At 38.7% G+C, this 23,912-nt stretch overlaps 2 protein-coding genes across 2 annotated transcripts in view; one reads left to right on the top strand and one right to left on the bottom strand.

Moving 5' to 3' along the window:
* BTD (biotinidase) overlaps nt 1-3,468 on the bottom strand; it is a 10,265-nt gene extending 6,797 nt beyond the window's left edge. The window contains exons 1-2 of the mRNA XM_058801839.1: nt 3,410-3,468; nt 1,856-1,929 (exon numbers count right to left, since the gene is read on the bottom strand). The gene's annotated coding sequence lies outside the window, so the exon portion shown is untranslated. The remainder of the gene's footprint in view (nt 1-1,855; nt 1,930-3,409) is intronic.
* On the top strand, nt 2,987-23,912 carry HACL1 (2-hydroxyacyl-CoA lyase 1). The gene is made up of 17 exons (XM_058801625.1): nt 2,987-3,088; nt 4,063-4,167; nt 7,756-7,796; nt 8,330-8,410; nt 11,056-11,128; nt 11,618-11,695; nt 12,662-12,756; nt 13,151-13,263; nt 14,856-14,991; nt 16,127-16,232; nt 17,570-17,653; nt 17,938-18,039; nt 18,955-19,109; nt 20,254-20,412; nt 20,703-20,810; nt 21,402-21,588; nt 22,006-23,912. Exons 1-17 carry the CDS (start codon nt 3,032-3,034, stop codon nt 22,036-22,038), a joined length of 1,713 nt encoding a protein of 570 aa, XP_058657608.1. The 5' UTR covers nt 2,987-3,031; the 3' UTR covers nt 22,039-23,912.

Raw genomic sequence — 23,912 nt, 5'->3', positions numbered from 1 at the left:
CCAGGATGAAAAGCAGCTAATAGCAATCCTCAATACTGCTTTTTTTTTCCCTAAACACCAACTGCTTAGTACCTAACAATGAGCAAATGGAAAAAGCATTATGTAGGACAGCAAAATTATAACCTTGGTGCCCATGGTAGGCAGAAGAATTGTTTGCTCAACCAAAAGGACTTAACATGTAATAGTAACACTTCTAAGGGTACAGGAGTAACTTAGCTGTTCAATGCTGGTAAGCTCAACTACGTATTCCTATTTCCTTGAGCTTTAATTAGCCAGTGTGTCCATACATACATTTATTTGAAGTGTGATGAAAACAGAATAAAACCTTGGCCTCTCTGTAATCAGATGGATTAAAGACACTGCATTTATGTAAACAGTTTTGCAAACTGATGTATGACAAGTTATCCTTGCTATTCTGCATGTTGAGGAAAACATTTGGTACTTTTGGGGGTGCTTTGGCAGTGCATGCCAAGAATGGAGGGGCCTCCTTGTCCTGTGCAGCTCAGCTTTGCAACTGCAACACCAAAGCACATGTGAACAGATAAAGCAGTAGCAGGAGGAGGGAGTTCAGGAGTGGGAAACCTCTCACAGTTAAGGAACATACTGAAAATAAACAAGCTGTGCTATACTTCACTGACAAAACTCTCTTTTTTATTTCCTGTCACCCCTTCCAAGCCAAAATGCCTATTTAGGGCAGGAATGGGCTCTAGTCAGCTGCTCCTTAATAAAGTTGTCAACTAAGATGTAATTAGAATTCATCATTACTAGTGATGGAAAAAGCTGGAGAGTTTCAGATCACGAGATGGAAATGCTATGCATTAGAAAAACTGCCTTTTTAAAATGCCAAACACACCAATAAAAAAAAAATAACAGGTAATGAGCTTCTACAAAATGTTGCATTTTGCAAACATGCTTGGAGAGTTTTTGTTTCTGTACCATGTTTCATTTCCTGGTGGTCAGAAACACTCCAAAGAACTGATCTGAATCTTTAACTCATTTACATGCACAAGAGGTTTAGCACTGAACAAGCAACTACACAACCCCATCTGGCTGAACCTGGGGCAACTGAAATAACTAAAATAATTCCTCTGAGTCTCCAGCCCTCTGGGTTGTGATTACTGCCAGTCCTACAGATGATGGCTGAGCACTTGTGTGAGTGCTCCCTAAAGCCCTTCCCCTGTCTGACAGCTTAAACAACAGGGCTCTGCTCTCTCATGGATTGCTTCTAACACACAGAGCCATGACAAGCCCCAGGGCTGGGCTTGGGTGTATTAAACTTTCCAGCCAAAATAAGGATAACCAACAGGGTTTACTCAGCCCTTGGGCTGTTGAGATTCCAAAAAGTGTGTCTCTGCCACACTCTGGATGCTTTTACTACTGGAAGATGTCACACCATCTCATAAATCTTTTCCTTGAAGAGAAGTTAATTTGCTTAGGATCTACAGAGCTGTCACCTCACCTGAGCCATGACTTTAAATTTTCATTACCTGAAATGCTTTACAATTTTCTCTCTTTTTATGTCCCTTTCCTGTGATTTATGTGGTCTTCTGCCTGACAGACAAGCTTCAGCAGGATCATGTCACCCAAATATAAATATTTCACAGCAGTGTTACTGTCACGCAGTCACAATATTCCAGCTGTAGTTCTCCACAAAGGGTAAAAAGACTGGAGTCCAAGTTTGGATGCCAAGTTTCCTCCCCAGTCACACTGCAGCCTGTTTTCCTTTTCAGAACCATCTGATCTCAGTGTGTTGTGAAGTAAAGCATCCAGTCACTCTCTTTTCAACTTTGGAACCTTAGAAGTCTGTCACCTGTCACCACACCTGGAGATATACACAGACAAAAGCAACACATACCCTTCTTCTTCACACTTCTACACTCAGAAGAATCTTGAAACAACAGAGGTAGCACAGGACTAGTCTGGGTCTTCCTGAGTGATTAATAGCAAATGCATGTTAAGCTATGTCCAACATATAGTATAATAACATAAATAGCAACATAAAGAGTAATAACAGTAACATGAACAGTAATGATTACTAGGTAAATATTCAATTGGCCATGAAAAAATAAAGTGTTTTTTAGGTTGAATGATAACTGTGGATTGTGATGTTGCTGCCATTCTGCTATATATTATACAATGTATTTTAAAAATACATAAAATATAGTGAAATTCAAGGTGTTTTCCACTGATACTTCGTGTCTACTGCTTTTATTTGCTGCATTATATTACAGTATTTTATAATGTAAGTTTTGTGAAGGTTTTTGCTATCTATGCCATCGGTGTTTTGTTATCTATGTGTTTTTGTTGTTTGGCGAGTGAGGGCGAATGGAGCGCTGCTATCATCCCTGGTTCGGCTGGACAATGCGGGCGGTGGCACGGACAGGCCGGACCGTGAGGCGAGGACATGCTGTCACCTGTGTCACTTCAGCGACCCGTGCCGGGATGGGCAGAGCCGGGCAGAGCCGGGCAGAGGGGCGTGCGCCATCCCTCAGTGGGATTTCGGGAGGGTGCCGCGCACTCCTCCGGCGCTTTCCCTGCTGCTCTCCAGCGCCTCACGCAGCCCCGGACTTTGCTCCGCTCCGCGTTCGCCACCTCTGACCAGCCCCACACAACCGGAGCGCTCCGGGACGGCTGCCCCGGGTACCGGGCGGCCCTGCGGCTCACGGAAGGCACCGTGACCACTGCTGGGCCTGCAGCGATCGATCGATCGATCCCTCCCTCCCGGCCTAGCCCGCCCCGCTCCGACCCGCCCCGGGACCACCCGGCCAGGTCCCGCCCCCACCCCCGCGCGCCGCGACCCTCACGCAGCAGGGCCGGCGCCTCGCGGCCTCCGATTGGCTGCCCGCGCTGGCCAATAGGAAGCTACCCCGGTCTCCGCCCCGCACCGCTCGCCAGCGGGGTCAGGGGTGGGTCCCTCGGGCCCGCCCTCTCCGCTGTCTGATTGGCCGAGCCGCCTGTCAGTCACCGCGGGCGCCCTTCGTCCCCGGTCCCGGCCCGGCCCGGCCCGTTGCAGCTGGGCGGCGGGGCAGCCATGGAGGGCGAGGCGGTCAGCGGGGCGCAGCTCATCGCCCAGGCCCTCCGGGCGCAAGTAAGAGCGCGGGACGGGGACCGGCAGCCTGCGGGCCGGGACAGCCTGCGGCGAGTGAATGTGCGCGGCCGGACTCACCCGGGGGCGGACGGAAAGGGCTCGCCCCGCCGCTCTGTGGGAGCGAGGGAGAGAGAGGGAGCGAAGGAGGGAGGGAGGTTCCGCCGCACAGACCGGGAGCGGCCCGGCCCCCGAGCGGCGTTCCCCAGGCCGACACTGATTCCCTGCTTCTGGAGGGCCTGTCCCGTTCCCGAGCCTACCCCATTCCCGAGCCTGCCCCGTTCCCGAGCCGGCCCCCTCCCGAGCTCAGCCGTCCGCCGTTACCACCAAGCGATGCCGGGGCTCCCCTGCGGCTCTGCCCGTGACAGCTGGATGGATGTGCCTCCTGCGCCTCCTTACAGCGACGAAAACTCTGTGTTATCACTAAACTCGAGATGCTGGCACGGGTTTTGGGAGAAGACACTGCGTTTGGCCTGTGAAACATGGAAAAGTAGTTCAGCTGTAATCCAGATAAGCGTAGTCTTCTCCAGCTCTGTGTTTCCGTGGGCACGGTGCTTTCCCAGCCCGTTTTGCCGTTAGTTTTCTGTGAAAGTGTGAAAGCACAAGGTGCCATGAGGCATTTCAGAGTAGAGGAAGGTGACATACTGAGAATTGGGAAAGTGACATAACAGGGATGTCCCAGGTAAGAATTGCTCAGTGAAAAGCACTGAACACACCTTGACTGAGGCACCGAACCCTTGTCCCACTGCTTGTAGCCTCCCAAAATCCATTTATGTTAATTTCACAACCACAGTGGGCTGAGCTGCAAACATCAGCTGATGTTGCCTCAGTGACCTGTGAGCTTCTCTGTGACTATATATGTTACATTTTAGTTTTAGATTGCCTGTGTAGTTAGCATGTCTGTGTTTGGCGTGTGCTTATTAAAGCTGTTTTTTGGGAAAAAACAGTCTGACTTTTCTCAACTTTTTTCTTTATAGAATATTGAATACATGTTTGGCATTGTTGGTATTCCAGTCACTGAAATTGCAATTGCAGCCCAGGCAGCTGGAATAAAATATGTGGGAATGAGAAATGAGCAAGCTGTAAGTATATATCTGTAATGGGACCAACTCTTTCCTTAACTGTTTCACAATGGAATGAAACCCAGTTTAAGTTTTCTTACTAGAAAGAATGTGGTCTCTGAATTTTCCTTTAAAGAACCTATACAGCAGCAGCCACTGTTATTTTGGAATAATGGAGAACATTGGTGCATTGGGTTGAGTGTTTCTTTGTGCCCTTCTTTTCCCACTTCCACTTTGAAGTGGCCACTTCTTTTCTGTTAAGGAAATTGCATCTTCTTTCATTTAAAAATGCTGTTCTCCAATAAGGGAGCAAGGATAGGAGAGAGGAAAAAAAATTTAAAGACAGCATATGATGGACAACAAAAAAAAATTATAAAACATTATCTCCTTCAAGTGATATAGTGTCAAATATTATCTGCCAGATGCTGATATTATTTTGAGATGCTCATCCAGGGCTTTTTGGTTTTATGTAGCTTTATGCACACTTCCCAATATTATCATTCTTGCTCTGACTGGTAGTATTTTAGTTCCTTTTAGGACTTTATTGCTGGCTCCTTTCCTTTTTCCCCCTGTCTATATCATGTTCTTAAGTACCCAAAGAGGAAAGTTTTCCTGTTGATTGATAAAGTTGTTCTAACAATTTAAATAATTCTAGGGGTTTTTCCTTAACTGTGTTTTAAAAGCTCACAGAACAGCAAACCATAGAAAGTAATAATGCTTCCAAGTCCTCAAAATCAACCATGAACATACACTTAGACTCTCTTATTTATATATATTCAGCTTTATTGTGTAGGTGTCAGAAATTAAAGAGCCAAGCTCCTCAGCATTTTGGTGCTGTGCTGCTAATTCTGCATTTGTTTAGTTTCCCACAGTAGTAACTCTTTAAATCTCAGTAATTTCTTGGGTAATCTCAGATCGAAGATAACCTTGGGATTATTTGTTCTTTTGAAGGGTTGCTGCACAAGATGGGGAGCTGGCTGCTGAACTGGTGGCTGAGGGACCAGCAGCTTCTCATCCATACCTGGCCTACAGCAGTTTCCAGTTTTCCTTAACTTGTTTAGTTCATAATCTTTAGGATTGTCCCAGTCCTCAACACAGTGTTGTTACAGTACTTCTTCTAAATCAGGTGGTTGTGAGCTGTATGTTTTTGCTGTCTGATCCCTACAGTTCTATTGGAATGTGAGAATTTAGAGCAATGCATGTCTCTATGGAAAATCTGTAACATATGAGCGAGGCAAACATAGACAAACATATTTAAAAGGTGTATTTGAGTCTTTGAAGAACTGGGAATTCAGCACAGTCTTCATATTCCTGCAGGCCATTTAGCAAATATTCTAGTTTTTGCTGTGGTTACTAACATGATTAAAATTAATTTCCTCAGGTGTCTATAATTACCAGAGAAGATTGCTTTGCACTGCCAAACAAGATGCTGTTCTATTTATTAGTCTTTACTAGATGATTTATGGTTTAATTATGAGCTGCTTTTGTTGTAGAATAAAAACAGCACAAAAAGACTGTTTTAAAGTTAAAATGTCAGGATTTCTCTTCTTTGGGGAGTTGAAAAGGATGAATGAAGCTGCATCTTGTAGTGAGTTTTGGTTTGTTCTTTATCCCCAGTGAATAATAGAGTAATTTCTTGGCAAAGGGTGAAAGGTTATGTATAGTATATTCAAGATATACTCAATATATACATGTCATAGTTTTAAATGTCTCAGTTGTGTGGTCTGGCTGTGGAGGATGTGTATGCAGCTGCCTCCTTTATTGGTGAAGGCAGCTGTAAATGATATATGGAAAATTAAGGGATTTTTTTTTCAAATTAAGGATTTGAGTTTCTACCTCATTTCTAGGCCAGATGTAGCAAAAGGATTTCCCTGTAAAAGTGATAACATTTTAATTAGCAGTGCTCATAGGAAATAGGGCCCATAAACAAGTTCAAACACAATAAAATCTCATGGTGAGATAATTATCAAGGAGCATACTTGTTGGTTGGCATCCTTATGTTCTTATTCTGCCCAGGACAGTGGTGGAGTCACCATCCCTGGAGGTGTTCAAAAGTGACTGGATGTGGCACTGAGGGCCATGCTCTGGTTCACAAGATGGTGATAGGCCACAGGCTGGACTCAGTGATCTTGGAGGTCTTTTCCAACGTTAATAATTGTGTGAAAAACTCATAAAACTGCAGAATGAAACACCTGATGAAAGCATGGAGCTAAAAGTAGCACTGCCAATACCCACAAGCCATTCTCCTGTGGCCTGTAGCATGGTGGAAGTTTGCCAGAAGCAGTTCACCTGCATCCACATGCCCTTTGAACAGTGAAAACTGTGTTGCAACTTCACAGGGGCGGGTGCTTTTTGTATCTCTCCTTGGGTAATTAGAGATTGCTGCGCTTGTTTATGAGACTGATAACCCAGCTCAGTTCTAAACTTCAAAACCCCCTTTACTCTATTTGTTAACAAAACACATTATTTGTGTTAATTCTTACTCTTTAATAATAATTATCACTACATATTCAAACCAATCCCTTGATATTTGTATCCTTAGTTGTGAGCATATATTATGCTGGTGTTGGTGCAGCTGTGAAGGGAATTGGGCTCAAAGAACCCTTTAATAATGGCAGCTGGAACCAATATGGGCATCTTATCACCAGAGTACTCAATTATAACTAAAATCAAATCTCCAGTCTATTTAAAAATGAAAGGGGCAGGTTCTAAGGCCAGAAGCTTACTTTAAAAAATTACAAGATATTGCAAAATGAGGGGGTTTTTTTCCATTAAGTGTTAGAACTCATTGATTTCAAGACAGGAGTATGAAAATATGAGAGACTGGGCAATGTCACACCTGAGTTCTTGAGTTCTGTTGTCACCTGTAAACTTCTTGATCACATGTTGTCATTTTTGCAGGTGAAATTTGTATCCAAATGTTTAATATCACTACAGGAATAGCTAAAAAACATACTCTGCAATAACACTGCTGATAAGCTGTGCCAACACATGTTGTATATGTTACTTTTGTAATTTTTATTCAAAACATAATTTTTCTTTAAATGTGTGATACCAAAGCAGAGGGAGAAGTATTTCAGCAGCTCAGCTTATAAAAGATGATCCCAAATAATTCAATTATTGTCTCCGATGTGAGATTTCAACCTTTTGCTTGATTTCTGAAATACAGTTCAGAATAGGTGCATTTCTGCTTGTTGTCCTTCTCTTGCAAGTCCCTCTTCCATGTTCATTCTGAAGGCAGTGGAAAGCAGAAGTTTCATGTTTTGTTCTATTTTTTTTTCCCTTGGTTTTAGTTGGGTTTTTTTCATCTGGTTGATGTTTTCCTTTTTCAATTCCCAAATAATCCTAATGTAATAACTTGTGACAAAAGGAGCCTGAAATGTGGAGAGAAGTGGAGAAGAGTCTTGAGATTTTTCATATTAATCTTCATGGACACTTCTAATAATGAGAAGAGTGAAATGGAGTTTTACTTATATTTAAGCTCTTATAGTCAGGGAAGAATCTGTACCTGCTTATTTTCAGTATTTTTGTTGAAAGTTATGTACAAAATATCATTAAGTGTAATAATAATAATAATAATAATATAATTAACTCCAATATTTTCAACAGGCTTGTTATGCTGCATCTGCTGTTGGATATTTGACTGGCAGGTATGTAAAGTGTGCAAAGCTGTTAAGAAATGCCCACTAATTAAGAATTATATTTTTTTATCTCATCACCTGGAATAGCAAAAGTCTCTGCCTGAATTAAATTTCAGTAAAATTTGTGTTCAATCAGATGCATTTCTTCCAGTGTGAGTTTTCTTAATTGCTAATAAAGTACAGTTGAGAAAACTGCAAACATAAGTTTACATTAGATGGCAGAGCAAATGTGGTAGAAGAAGTCAGAGCTGTGTCAGGATAAGCCTGTGTGTGTTGCCCATGTCTGTGTGCGTGGCACATAATTGTTCACTTGTTTTTCTAATTGGATTGATACAGCTCCATAGTTTCTGATTTCCATGTCTACCTTTAGTCATTCATACAAATTCCTAGCCATTCATGAGTTTTGGTGACATGAGTAAAGCTTTAATATTCTATATTTCAGCACCTTACTAATTTTTGTTGATTATTTATTTGGTGTTCCCTGTGCTTACTTTGCTTTTCTCTCTTCCTCTTTTTTTTCTTTTTTTGTATTTTCTGTGTAGACCAGGAGTATGTCTTGTAGTGTCTGGTCCAGGTTTCTTACACACCCTTGGTGGGATGGCAAATGCAACCATTAACTGCTGGTAATTTAACTGCATTTTTCCTTTAAAATTCCAATAATTGTGTGTTGTTACTTGTTTCAGATGTTGAGCTCCACAGTATTTAGTATTTTAATTTTCTCATTATCCGCATGAAAGGGGAAAAAAGGAATTCTTCCTTTATCAACCTTAAAATAATTTAGTTACATTTTTGTATTCTCATTGATAAAATTCTTGGTTTTGTCCTACTCCATTGTGTATATATTAGAAAATCTACCAGTACAGCTGGTTGTATGGGTGTGTTTGAAAATTAAGTCAATATTAGCCTGTAATGCTCTCATGATCATGGAGATCATCTTAAAGGTGTTTCCTAAATTTAAATTCATACTGCCTTTGAATTACTGTATTTCATACATGAATAAATTGACAACTGCATTGTTAAAATCCCTATTTGCTCCCCACACAGCCATTTAGAGCAGTAATTAAGTATTGAATTAAATTATGTACAGAAGGATAGTATTTACTCCTATAGCCTTCAGTGAGACGTGACAGCTTTGTCTGGTGTGCCCCTGGAACTGTTCAGAAAGCTGTACTGAGGAATTTTGGGAAGAAGCTGTAGCAATAGCAAGCAGATGTGTTCACAGAACAGAATGTGATCCAGAGCAGTGTGAACACTGGAGCCCTGAATTAGCAGTGGCTGATGGATGAGGGGAGCTCGGTAATGGGAACACTACAAATCAAATCTGACATTTTGAAAAAAGTCCTCTAGTGTTCAAATCCTTTTTTTAAAAAATGAGTTATTGACTAAAGTTTTGCTGTCACTATTTGACCTTAGACTAAAAAAGATTATAGGAAAACCTTGCTTTTGAACAGTCAGGAGTTTGATTCTAAGGAAGAAGTGTACATGTAATTTACTTATGGATTTGCAGGAGACTTTTTTGAGCGTAAACTGCATTTTCAAGGGTAAAACCTCTTGATACTTCCTGCTAAAAATTGCCTGCCATGCTGCTGCCTCCTGTCCTGACTCATTCTGAGCAAGATTTTGTACCTCATTCTGGCTGTGACAATAGATTCCAAAGACAAGTGTGTGCTAGTTGGTAAGATTTGGAGTAAACACAAGCATGCTGAAATTGTAGTTAAATTTTTTATCAGTTTACTGAAGTTCTTCTCCTGCAAGTCCATAAGACTTACCATCATTAGTTTCATTATAGTCAAATGTTCTGTCTGCCTCACTGTTTTTATAAGCACTGCTCTTCAAAATGTCTGCAATATTGTGACAGTAGTACAATGATTTCCTTGAGGGAAAAACTTACTTCTAGTTAGAATTGTTTAAAACTTCAAGGGCAAAACTAAATATTTTCAAGATATAGCTGTTGGAGTTGGCTTTCTAAATAGTAGATCAGTTTTGTAATTGTATTTCATTATTGGGAAGTAGTAGTTAATTTGTTCATTAAAATATTTAAATAAATTTGAAAAAGGCAAGTGAGAGGAACATAGGGTTTGTTGCTGTCAAACAGTCTTGGATAGTAATAATCATTTTGCTAAGGGGATGAAGCAGAATGAAATGTGTAGAGCAGTCACCAAGTGAGTTTTTCCATAAAGATTTTTCATGGAGGTAAGATGCAGCCTGAAGTTCTCATTTCACTGCTCCTGGGGATTAGAACTGAGATTTTTGATGTATGGCAGAGAAATGGCCTGGTTATGAAGCTTGGATCTAGATACACATATCCCCAAGTCTTATGGGTGATTAAATTTAGGATTATGCATGGAAGTCACTGCTAATGTTTGAGCTTGATACATTGTATAGATAAATGCAGTCTATAAGGCCGGATTTGAAGAGAAATTGTTTAAGAGAAAAAGCCTAGAAAGTTATAGACCCAATATTTCAATATAGTGTAGATGAATAAGATCAATAAAACAACTTTCCTCTGTTGACTCAGCACTTAGCATTTTAAGGTGTTTGACCTACAATTTGAATAAAAGACAGGTTTTCATTCACTGTAGGAAAATTATTTATTATACTTTGTGGAAATGACAGTAAAAATGTGCTCCTGCGGAATGTATAACCCTCATGGTAACGCAATACTGCCTTCCTCGCCTAGCTGTGAACTGATTTAAATTCAGGACTGCTTGCAGGCATGTTAATTTTTTGTCTGTTTTTTTCAGTTTTGGAGTTTTTTTACTAAAAACAAAATGCAGGGAGTTAGCTCTCAGCCAGCTAACTTAGCTGTGTTCCAAGTTGTATCGGAAGAAAGCATAATATTTTTGAAAGTTTGTATTCTAGCTTGTTTCTTAGTTCTAGTGCTTGTGCGTGTTACAGTATCCTTTATAAAGACACATCTTAATACTTTTTGGACCAATTAATACTTTTTAACTTCTTATTAGGTGTTATCATTCCCTCAAACCACTGTGTCACCTGTATTTTCAAACTTAAATGAAAATTGCCTGCAATGGGACTTGGTTTTAGAACTTCTATGATCCAAGTCACTTAATATGGCCAAATTGTCCCAAAACTGGTAACCCAAAAGCTGCTGGGAAGGCTACTGGCTGACACTCTGATATTTAGAATCCATTTTTGTATTCTGTATCTATTCTTGTACAGATCTGGGGATGCTATATGTATATATGTATACTTACAGGGGGTTTTGTTTGTTTTTTTTTAATTTTTGTTTGTTTTGTAACTTTTCTAGGCCTTTGATTGTTATTGGCGGTTCTTCTGACAGAAATCAGGAAACCATGGGAGCTTTCCAAGAATTCCCACAGGTACACAGACATATAGCTTTCTGCAGGAAGGTTGCAGTTAAATAATTCTTGTTTCTTCATTATTGTAGGAAAAACAATCCCAAACACTAACATTTCCTAGCAGATCTTATAATGCTGTTGATTAGCTCCACCTACTGGTTTAAAATTGACATTGTGTAAATACAGCAGATTGCCTTCATGTTGGAATTCATACTCTATTTTAGGTTTTCAGCTAGTATAAATTACCTTTGTTTGTTCTGAGAAGGACAAAAGCAAAATGTCCAAGAAAATAAACCAGTTTATGGGGGAAGAAAAGAAAAAAAGCAAAAAAACTTAAGCATATGGAGGTATGAGTATGGTCTTGACAGTTTTCACCAGCTGCTACTGCATTTTTCTATGGGGAAGTTTCCACCTCATTGGTTTTCATCTGTCATTTCTTTAATTTTATTCAAGTGGAAATTAGAAAATTACTTTGATAAATCAATACAATGGTTATTTGCCTTTATTCAGGTTGAAGCTGGCAGGCTGTACAGCAAGCTGTCTGTCCGTCCAAGCAGCCTGGAAGTTATTCCTGCTGTTATTGAAAAGGTATGAAAAAATACAAAATAAACAACAGAACATCAGGTAACTGTCTCCTGTTTAGGTTTTGAGGGTTTATTTTTGTACAGTTGTTATTCTGAGTAATTTGCTCTGGCAGAAAGGAAGTGGTGGTTGATTGAGTAAATTAACAACTGGGGAGGTTCTGCCATATGGACAATGCTATGGAATAGGCTAGAAATAGATCCTAGTCCAGTCAGATGCTTACTGATCCCTGCAGTGATTTTTGTTAGCTTCAGATAAAGTTGGAAAACTTTTATGAAATAAATGCTTTTAGGCAGAGATACAATAACTAGAAATAAAATGCTTCAGCTTTACCATTGTCATGTGAAGGAGATTTGGAGGGGGGCAGTGGAGATGGTTGTATTTGGGGTTTGAGTTTGTTTGCTGTTCTGTTGGGTTTTTTTGAGAGTGAAAAAAACACATCCTTATCTCAGTGCTTCAGAGAGGATTAGAGAAGTCTCTTGGTACTGCTGTAGCAGCCCTTCAGCCATGTCAGCCTAAATTCTGCATACTGTTTCCAGAAGTGCAGATTCAGCAGAGCATCTAGCTGGAATATAAGAACTGGGATCAAAAGTAATAGAAAATGGAGGCCTTGGTTATCTTGGTTTTACTCTGTTTTTGCTACTTTAAGTAGAATTCAGCATGCATATTTAATTTTGTATCTCCAAACATAACAGCTGATAAAGCCATTGTCTCATTGCAAATTAAACAAAGAATTTAGAGTCTAATACTGTGCATCTGCTGAAAGGCTCCAGCTGGTATATAAGAGAAAGTGTAAATAGCTGTCAAAACTTTATTTTGTGGTATAAATCCATGGAAGCTTCCACTGTGATGAATCAGCAAAATGAAACTGTATACCTTGTCTGCCTACAGCAGTTTTCTTGCTTTTTTGAATATAGATATTTTTAAAATCCTGTCAAACAGTGATTAAAGCTGTGATTGTATGTTTTCTAGGCTGTGAGAACCAGTATGTATGGTCGTCCAGGTTCCTGCTATATTGACATACCCGGGGATTTTGTGAATCTTCAGGTGAATAAGAGCTCTGTCAAGTGCGTAAAGATTACATTCATTACTTTTAAAATTACTGAACAAAAGAAAATTCATTTATAGGTCAATTTCTTTCCTAAAACAAGAAAATCAAGCCTCTAAATGTGACATTGCATCATAACATGATACAGATTACAGTTTGTACTGAAATGTGCAAAAAAGAATGAGTTAATATGGTAATATAATGATGTCACTCTGTAAATCTCTGAAACAAAACTACCTACAAGATCAAAGAGACAAGGAGGGAAAACTTCAAAGCCTGTTTTGAAAAATATATTTCCTGTTCTAATAAATGCTGTAACATGGTGTGTAGCAACAGCACTTTTATGCTAAACAATATCAGCATTTCTTGTTTTGAATCTTTTAAAGAGCCTCTTTTGTTTTGCTTGGCTGCAGGTACATGGAATGCTGCCTGCCACCTCCCATCAGCTTGGCTGAGCACTCTGCTGTATCCAAAGCAGCCTCTGTCATTGCTCTTGCCCAGCAGCCTCTGCTCATCATTGGCAAAGGTAGAATGCTTTGGTGTAGCTTTGAACTGTGCATGTTCAGGACAAGAACTGTGATTGCTTTTCCCCAGAAGTGTTACCCATATTCTTTTTAGTCTAACAAACCAACCAACCAGTAGTAAAAACACAAAATTCTTTGGAATTTGACGTTAAAATCTGCTCAGGTTTTAGAATTTTTTTCTGTTCTTTAATAGTTTATTTTTCTTCTAGTTTAAGGAAAATCAACTGGTAAAATACAAGTTTATGTAGAAAAAACCCAGATAACTGTTGTCTTTAATCCTAGAGCAAATACCAAGGGATCACTTCCAAAATTCCAAGCAATTTAAATTTTATTAAAGAAATATTCTCTGCTCTGGCATATATAGCAAGAATCAGAGTAACCGAAGGTAATTTTTCTGGTTCTTGCTTTAAGTGCCAGCCTACCTGTGTGGGGATGTACAGCAACACAGCAGGTGCTGCTGCTGTTGCTGCTTTACAGACTTTTCTTTGTATTCTGCCAGTGTAATCAATTCTTGGAGATGGAGGGTAATTATTTTCTGTGCCAGTTCACTTCTTTTATGCCTCCTTGTGGAGTGTTAGCCAGTGCAATGGTGTTCCTGTTGAAGATACAGGTCAGCTAGGAAGAGAATTAAAATAACCAGCTCATTTAACCCAGGCTGTTTTCCTGCAGATATGGGGAATGATCTCTGTCTATGTTTAATTGGGGAGTGCAGTGATTGAAATGAGATGGATCTTATGATTGATAAGGTAATGAAATTGAAAACAGAAGGTAGATCAGAAGCGATTATGGGTTGGTTTTTTTTCTCGCTGGCTGGATACACAGGAAGAAAAGGGTGTTCTTTGAAAGTGGAAGGTGGAAAACTCAAAAAAAAAGTGTTTTGTCTATGTCAACATTTGAGAATTTACTCAACAAATGTGCCTGGACTTTGTGCTATATATTGTTAGCAGAATTTTTTTTGAAAGATTTGCAAAAGTATATTTTTCAGGATTTAAGACTCATAGATTCAAGCCATGCACAAGGACCAGTCAGTTAATCCAGGTTACCTGGGCAAGCTAAATTCAGCAGCCATCAGCTACTGCAGCATCAGGAAATGTGTGCACAAACACATACCTTTGCAAGGACTTGTTTGTGTTTCTCTCTTTTCACTAAAGGCTTATAGTAGAGTCTTTGGGCAGGTTGTTATGGAGCAAGGGGTAAGCAAGAAATGACATGACACGACATCATCTCATGTTGCTGCTGCAGAAGTCTCTGTCCCATAATTCAAATTTCACTCACTAAAAAATTGTGATTTTAAATAAACCAGATCTCCTATTTTTCCCTGCCCTGCTTCATAAAAATTGATAGAAGAGTTCAGCTGAAGTCTTACCAAAAAAACAAGCAAACAAAAATTTTTCCCAAAAGTACGTGACATTTTTAACTGCAGATATCTGTGGTTTGGCATGTTTAGTTTTGAGTTCTTCAGAATGAAAAGTAACAGGCAGATTTCATAATGGAAAACAGTACTCTCTCTGCCATAATGTAATCAGCATAATTGTAGTTCAAGCAAATACAGTTGGTTTCTGTAGTATTAAGCAGTCTCTTTCATTTCATTCAGGTGCTGCTTATTCACATGCTGAAAACAACATCAGAAAGTTGGTGGACCTTTGTGGACTGCCTTTTTTGCCCACCCCAATGGCAAAAGGAGTAGTTCCTGATAACCATCCAAATTGTGTAGCTGCAGCGAGATCAACGTAAATATAAAGCAAGGCTTCTAATCCTAACAGACAAGAAACAACTAGGAATTTTGGTGGGCTACAGATGCCAGGGATGAGAAAATTCCTACCACAGAAATTTTTTCAACTATTTTTTGCACCTCACTGTAGAGCACTGGAGATTCTGCTGGAAAAGGGACAACACATTTAAGTGGATCACTTTAGAATGCTGACCAGGAAAATACTTTGAGATATAATATATTCTGTAGCTATGAAACCTATGGCAAGTAGATGTATACATGTTGCTAGTGTGTATTTTGTAACATAAAACATAGCTGGTAATCAGTTTATGTTAAACATTTAACTTTGTGCACTAGATAAACTCCTTCTTTTTACTTTAAGACCATACACCGAAGCTTGTTGCAGCTGAAGGTTTGCCAGCTGTTGTTTATGTGTGATGTTTGCAATACCCTATCACTAAATTGCACTTTATTTATAAAGAAAAGTAATATATTTCAAACTACTCTGAATGAGTATGTTTAAACTGATTATTAACAGGTTTTTTTTTTTGGCTTTTGACAAAATTAATGTGACTGGACTCTGAGAACCCCACTATGTATGAATATGCACAGAGTCAGTTTGCAGATGGAGCATTTATATACCCTGAAAGTAAAATGCTGTCCATTGCTGAGCATATTAGCTTTATCACTGTTAAGCATGCTGCTAGGCAGAATAGAAAATAAAAGAATATACCAAATATTGTCTGCCTATCTGAAAGGTAAATTAATGGGAGACTAAACTGAGAGGCCCATACCAGTCTTAATTTTGGCATCCACTGTTGTCAGTGTCACAATAGTGAGTCTTTACTTTAACCTGAGCATCATTCTAGCATCCTGTTGGTCTCACAATGTATATGATTCCTCTCCTATATGCAGTGTAATAGGAAAATAGTAATTAATTTTCTTCTTAAGTTCCTTAACTTTAGAATGGCTTGGTGATTGGCTGTATAAAAGGATACAGGGTTTTGGGGCTAAGCAAGCAGCTTAGAGGAATGAAGAATTCTATGTGTATTCTGAGGTTTGCTGTGGTGGTTAGGGTTGTTTCTAATTTTGCAAAGACTGTTATATGTAATAGTGATTCCTTCTTACCTGCTTCTGTCATTTTCCTTTATTAGGGCATTACTGCATGCTGATGTAATCATCTTGCTTGGTGCAAGGTTGAATTGGATTTTGCATTTTGGTCTTCCCCCAAGGTATCGACAGGATGTAAAGGTTATTCAGGTAAGCAGGAAAATTTTTATCACTTAATGGAAGCCGTCTGTGTTCTAGCATTAACCAGAGCAATTGTTGTAAATTATTTTGGTAATGTCTTTCATGTGGCAAATACTTCCATATGGGCAGTGCAGTATGGTGCATATAGTTATGGTAATTCTCCAGAAATACTTATGCTCTCTTTAATTATTGTTTTTACTTCCCAATTTTTTTTCAAGAATGCTTACAGTATTGTTCCTAGTATCAAGAGCTTGGTGCTGCTGTAATGAGGGGGGCAGATACATCTATGCCATTGACTAATATAGGGTTAGACTCACAATACTGTTGTGATCTTTGGAGCATTGGAATTTCTATGATTGAAAGAAAACTGTCTTTGAAATTGTGGAATCTTTCATACTGCTCTCTTGGCTGACTTTTTTTCTGAAAAAGAGCTGCTTTCAAATCCTGTCATATTATAAGAGCTCAGTCACTCAGAAATGAAATAAGAGGAAGAAAGGCTGTTAAACTAATTATTACATTTGATAATCTGCCAGTTCTTAGAAAGAGAAGTCTTCAAATTGTGTCCTTAAAATCTCCTCTCCAAGACTCTGTGATCAAATAGTAGTAGTTGATTCATACTGGCTGTCCTGCTTACACTGACCTGGAATGTAGTCTAAAGTTCCAAACTTCACTTCAAACTTAATAGCATTAATTTTTAAGCTAAATGTTTAAAAATACATGTTATTTTTGCAAATATTATATTATTCCTCTTCCTAAAAATTTAAAAAAAATATTTTTTCATCTCACTTAGTGTTTTAGTACTAATCTCTGATAGTGAAAAAAATTAAGTCACTTCATTGTCTGTGTGACCTGGTATAATAACAGTTTGTGTAACCTTAGAGGGCTCATGCATCCCTGATAGATTTGCTTCAGTAGTTGCAACTTACTTTTCAGTTTCTTCATGCTAACTAAGTTCTTACTTTCAAGTAGCATGCACACAGTTTTCTCTGAAAAAATTGCTGCTTTGTATAGGTATACCTGAACCCAGATTTTTAGCTTGCATACATTGCTGTAATAAAGTTCTACAGTGTCTGCAGGAGCTTGAAAGAAGCAAGCAGTCAGCTCTAAGGATATATATGCCTTTTCATTAAAATAGGTATATACCATAGGGTTTTACTTTTTATAAAGGGTTGTTTCCTGATGTCATGTCAGGGAAAGACAAAGGAAGTTACCTGTGCAGCCAAAACAGGATATGAAGACAATGTTAGACATCTATGCATGTTAGGGCATGTTCCTCACTTGAAATAAAAAAACCCATTCTGGTTAATATCCTTGAGTTAATGGTTGGTTTTGTTTTTGAAATACAGATTGATATTTGTGCAGAAGAGCTGGGGAATAATGTAAGGCCAGCTGCAACTTTATTAGGTGACATAAACGCCGTGACTGAGCAGGTAACATAATGTCCCGTGTCCTCTGGTTTTGACCTCAATTTCCTCTGATTCATGTGGTGCAATTTGCCAGTTAAAAATAAAAGAAAAAAAACCCCAACTGTTCAAGGAACCATTTTTCAGGCAGTATATTTGTGTTGTATATCCAGTCTATTCTCAAATTTTATTTTAAACATTCTGATTACTGTGATTGTGCTGGGATGGTTCTTAGTAATGTTATTATTGATATCTTGTTGTCTTTTAAATATGTTGAAAGACCCCTTTACAACATTGAAATATTGTTCCAGCTCTTAGAAGAATTCAACAGAAGATCATGGAAATACCCTTCTAATTCAGAGTGGTGGCAGAAGCTAAGAGGGAAAATAAAGAACAATGAGGAAAGATCAAAGGTAGTGTGACATTAAAGAAATTAAAAGGTTTCTTGCTATAACAGGCACTGATAAATTGTCAGTTTTGTAACTGGTATATATCCAGCTTCCTCAATTATTTCTCAGTTAAGTCACCCAGACTTGGAAAATTTGTACCATTCTGGTACAGGCTTACTCTTCTTATGCTTAAGTGTTCTATGATTTTGTATAAATTCAAACTGTGTAGAAATCATTACACTTTGGGATTGGATTCTTAAAGTCATTAGTAGAAGACCACAGCCAGAGCTGCTGTATTATGGGCAGTAGCTTTTAAGCAGTGGACTGATATTCCAGGTACTCCAAGTGGAAACTGGCTTAGGTGAAGACACATTCTTAGTTTTCTTCTAATTGTAATCATTGTTTGTAATTGTGCAGTTTAGCAGTGCTGCTCTAGGTTTAATCTATGTTAAAAGCAAGTAGCTGTTAAGGCAAAGAGACCACAGATGCTTGGTATATACCTATTATGTTACTTTGTGTAACTCATATTCTGCAACTTCAGATGCATGTTCCCAAGACTGGGATCTAAAATAAAGTCATTTTAACAAATTGCTCTTTTGAATTATCTCCCAGCACAAAGATGACAGCTCACTTAGGGTTGTAAATAGTCACGCCTGGTGCAGAAAAATTTCATGAGCCTCCTGGGTTAAACTGAGTTTTAATAGCTTCTGCTAATGATAGGCTATTGAAGGGCTGCTGAGCTTGTTGAGCCTCTGATAAATCTGTTGTGTCCTCAGGATAGATACAAAAGGAGTGACCTTGATGCAGTGCCTTAAAAACCAAATACTTCAGCCTTACCTGAAGCAGAGTGTATTTTATTTCCATCGTTATTATTTGTGTGCCTCTGTTTTGCACCCTAAATTCTATTCATGGGAGTTACTGATATCTTTTCTTTTTAAGGGATTAGCATTGCAGAAATCTCTACCTATGAATTATTATACAGTCTTCCATCACATCAGAGAACTGATACCCAAGGACTGCATTTTAGTAAGTGAGGGAGCAAACACCATGGACATTGGACGAACTATGCTTCCAAATTTCTATCCCCGGCAAAGGTGGGATATCTTCTGTTCTGACTCAACATGCTACATTTCTGCATAAATGTCTTCATTTAGCTAAGAAGAATAATGGCCTAGAAAACAGAAGTATAATATGTTGGGAGAGGGATTAAGGAAAGTTTTCCACTCACATACTGATGTCCTGTCGTAGATTGTAACAATTCTCTGCGTGCTCTGCAGCAGAATGGTGACAGTTGCTCTCTTCTTATGGAAAGGGAGTGATGAGCATTGTGTTCAGTTCTCTGACCTTGATGTTTGTTTCTGTGTTCAGAGTCTGTGGTAAATATTAATGAAAAATAAAAACAATCATTTGAATTCTTATGTTGAAGAGTTCACATGAAGAGTTTTTCTTTGGAACACTTCAGAACAGGGAAAAAGTGAAAATTGGATTATATATAGGGCATGCTTTCATGTAAACCTGCATGCCTAAGATGTGGCTACTCAAAATACTGCTTTGTGAGCAAAACAACAAACAGCACCCATGTACTTCCAGTAGAGCAGGGGAAAGAGTGTGTATTTTCCCCCTTATTTAAAAGAAGTACACAGTAATGTTACTGGTTGTCTCTTCAGACTGCACTGCACATGTCTGAAAGGAAATTCAAGCAGTTAACCCTAGAATAATCTAGTGCTTTATATACTTTTGTATCCATTACGTGCTTCTGATGGAAATGATCTAACTAAATTATAGCTTTCAAATTGATTTCAAATGGTTGAACAGAAGACTAAAATTTGAACAGCAGTATTTAATCAATGGCTTTCAGACTAATAGTTATATTTTCAAGGAATTAAATATAGAAATATTTCATGTTGTCTGTCTCTACAGTAATTGAATGTTTTTGAAATACTGTAACTATGCAAGATAAAAGCATATGAGAATAGTTCATTATTGTGGCACTAGTGTACAAGAGTTCTTCATTTTAATTTGAGTTTTCCAGTATGTTTATATCCCTTAAAACATTTGCAGTTTTATCAAATGTTTGGCTGACTATAATAATCTCTACATGTGGTATCTCTTTATACAAATTATTTATAAAACAATATTTGCATACTAATTGGCAAAGTAATCAAAGTAAGGCACCATGAATGAATTAAAGAGATTGAGTAGCAATAAAGGGATAGTAATTGTGTGTTCTCCCTTTAGGCTTGATGCAGGTACCTTTGGAACCATGGGAGTGGGGCTGGGTTTTGCCATAGCAGCTGCCATGGTAGCCAGGGACCGCACACCTGGAAGGCGAGTTGTCTGCATAGAAGGGGATAGTGCTTTTGGATTTTCTGGAATGGAAGTGGAGACTATCTGCAGGTAACTGGCTTTTTTTTGGCTCAAGAAGATGCTCTTCAGGGTCACTTTAACTAGAAGAGCTTAACTGCTGGTAGGTAGGGCATCCATAAAACACATGAAAACAAGCCAGAAAACATACATGCTCATTTTTTATGTTGTTGTGATGTAGTGCTTTACTAGTGATAGTTGAATCGGATTTCAGGTGGAAGTGGGGTTTTTTTGTCATTTTACTTGTAAGGAAAATTACACTCTTGGCATCTTACAGAAGGGGGCAAGTATCTCAGAATTCTTCCAAATGTGTCTTTTTACAGATACAACTTGCCAATCCTGATAATCGTAGTGAACAACAATGGGATTTACACTGGCTTGGATGCAAATTCCTGGGAGCAAATGTTAAAGTTTGGTGACCCTGCTACATGGTAAGCATCTTCAATGTCCTATGTAACTATGGAAGAAGTGACCAAAATGGTCATTCTCTTAATTTTTAATGCTTTATGATCCAGATTAAAATTACATTTATAAAATCAATTTAGTCCTGGGCTAAGTTCATATAAGTAAGAACCAATTACAAAAGCAAACAGCCAACCTACTTCCAGCCTTCTGTTTGCACAGCAGTGCAGCAGGGAGATGATTCTTTATTAGTTTTCTCAGGTTCTTGCAGCAGTTCAGCTCACACAGTACAGAGTTCATAGTGGGTAATTTTCAAACTCCTGATACTCTCCAGAATTATCTGAGATCTGAGTTTACACAGGACTTCTGCTTCTGAGATCTCTGTACTAAGAGAACTAAGCTAAAGCTTAGCTGAGGAATGGCTCCACAAGATAAAAATGAGTACAGTACCCTATAAACACATCTTAGGTGATACAGCAACCACAGGTTTTTCAGCCCAGAAGAATTCATCAGGCCAGCACAATAATCATCTTGCACTTTAAAATTGGTGCTAAAGTAATTAAATTAGTCAGCCTGGCAATTTTCCCATACCATTAGTCATGTTTTCCATTCTGTTACAGTGTACCTCCTGTTTCTCTCCTGCCAAATGCACACTATGAGAAAATTATGTCTGCCTTTGGAGGCAAAGGATACTTTGTTAAAACACCAGAAGAATTGCAGAATGCTCTGAAAGCAAGTGTGACTGACAAGCAAACACCTTCTCTTATAAATGTAATGATTGATCCACAATCTGAGAGAAAGAAGCAGGTGTGTATATTTTTTCCTTTCTTTTACTGCAAGCTTCATGGTGGTAAGCTTCTGAAAACCTTAGGGACTATCACTTAAACGACAGAGGAGGCAGGATGGTTGCAAGGAAGAAAGATTGTTGTTAGATTTGGGAGATGGAAAAAACAGATTGTTGTTAGAATTGGGAGTTGGAAAGAACAGGTCCTTTTACACCATGCCATCTGCTTTCCTTGCTATCTGCTTGTTCGGGTTTTTCCCCCTACTGGCTGTATAGTGTCCTTAATGACTGTTTCCAGAATTTAAGGTTATTCCTTTTCATTCTAGACCAAAGGAGATGAACCATTTTTAAGCACTCTTTATATCCTGTGGATTCCCCCTTACTGTTTGTCCATTCTGATGTGTTTTTTATTCTATGTTGGTTTGTTTTTTTGCTTCCAGGAATTTCCCTGGCTGACTCGTTCTAACCTGTAGTAGAAGAGGAAGATGATGGTGGTGCAAGGCATCATGTTAAACAAACTGAGTTGTTTTCTGGCAGTACAACTGATACAACTGTATTTTGCATAAGCACTGGAACAAGTGGGATTTTAGAACTGCTGTTAGAGGAATCTTTAAATGCTGAAATTAGGTAATTGTAAAATGAGAAAGACACATATGAATGTATATCCGGCCTTCTAACAGATGGTACACAAACACTGATGATAAAATTATATACTTTTGCTTTTACTCACAGTAATACCCATTATCTGTGAATTAAAATCTTGAATGTTCTGGATGAGCAGAATAAGGTGAGGGTTTTATGCTCTCTGAAACATAGAAGTGTTTGTTTGCCAGTCTGCAATTATAGTAGCTTGATTTTTAACCGACCACACCACCATTCTGCTTGTTAAAACCTTTGTCCTCTAAGGACCAAACCAAAGCATCTTGTTGTGAATAATTCCTGATTGGCCTCATTATGCATTGAAGCCTGTTGCATTGGTAGTAGCTTCCTAATTTTACAGATTGATTTTTCAGCTTCTTCTGAATGTAGAAGTAGTGTATTAAAAATGCAGACATGCTCAAGGGCTAAGCTTCTGTCTGCTGAATTTGTTGTTACTAACTGGAACTTATGGTGTTTGTAGGAAAAGCAAACCCTGGATTTTTGTTTGAAGTTTAGCTCTTCACAAACACCAGGCTGAAAACACGGCCATATTTATTAGTGAGATTTCCAGTATTAATAGATTGTAAATCTTTATAATCAGAAAAATTATAAATAAAACATTACCACCACCATCACTGAAATATCAACAGTGACACCAACAAAAAGACCACAAAGAAAACCCAAAAAACCCAAATGAAAACAAAATTTTAAAAAATCCCTCACCAGAGCAACAACAATAAAAGCTATTAGACTGGAGCATAATGTTAATTTTGGATGGCATCACAAAACAACCACCAGTGTTGGTGCTGTGGCTGTACAACAAAGGTTCTTCCTGTATGGAGACCTAGAGTCCCACCTGCACTGTGATGCAGAGGTGACATTTAAAGCAGATATTTGGCCTGCCTGGCATTCTGTCTGCTGTATTTTCATTTGTTGCTGCATCTGACAATCTGACTTAGAGTTCAGACTTTAGAAATTAAGTAGCTCTTTGTCTATACTTCTGTCATGGCCTACAACAGTTACTGTGCAGAATACTCTAACAGATTATATTTACATCTATTCTTAAATGCAAGGTTCTTTGTTGTTACATGCACAAAAGGGAATATTCTCTCTCTGATTTGGGTTTTGCTTGCTTTATTTTCTATTATTCCATTGTCAGTAAGTGTTAGTTATCTAGTGGAAAGCACTTGATGACCTAAGGAGCGAGAGCACTGGGCTGGCAGGGGATTGTGGCCTGCAGTCAGGTTTGTTGCAAAAGGCTTGGCTTATTGGGTCTGGCACTTTGGTTTGGGTCTGGCCCAAGGCCATGGGTTACTGTTAGGTAGAGGAATATAGGAGTGTTTCTGCACACTGGTACAGGAAGATAATATCTGAAAGAAATATCTGAAATAACCAGAAGTGCAAAAGGATAAAATCCTAGAATGGATATAGCTCACAAAAAAATGTAAGGTTGCTGAGTTGCTGTGTTCTCTGGGATACTCTGCAAGGAAGGTGGAACAATGTTGAATCTTGACATTAGTTTTGTTTCATTCTTCTTCTTGTCTCACAAATTCATTTTGATATGTTTCTCTGATTAAACACAACTCATTATCATGGTATAAAATATCTGTAAGAGTTAATGCTGGAACTGACCACAGGGGAGCTTATTTGCATTGGATAAGCAAATGTAGAAAATAATATTTTATACTTGAAAATTAATAAAAAGTGA

Source organism: Ammospiza caudacuta, chromosome 1 (genome assembly GCF_027887145.1).
Source record: "Ammospiza caudacuta isolate bAmmCau1 chromosome 1, bAmmCau1.pri, whole genome shotgun sequence".
In the NCBI taxonomy this organism is placed as follows: domain Eukaryota; kingdom Metazoa; phylum Chordata; class Aves; order Passeriformes; family Passerellidae; genus Ammospiza; species Ammospiza caudacuta.
Note: the sequence above shows the minus strand (reverse complement) of the source record. Positions and strands in the feature narration are given on the sequence as shown.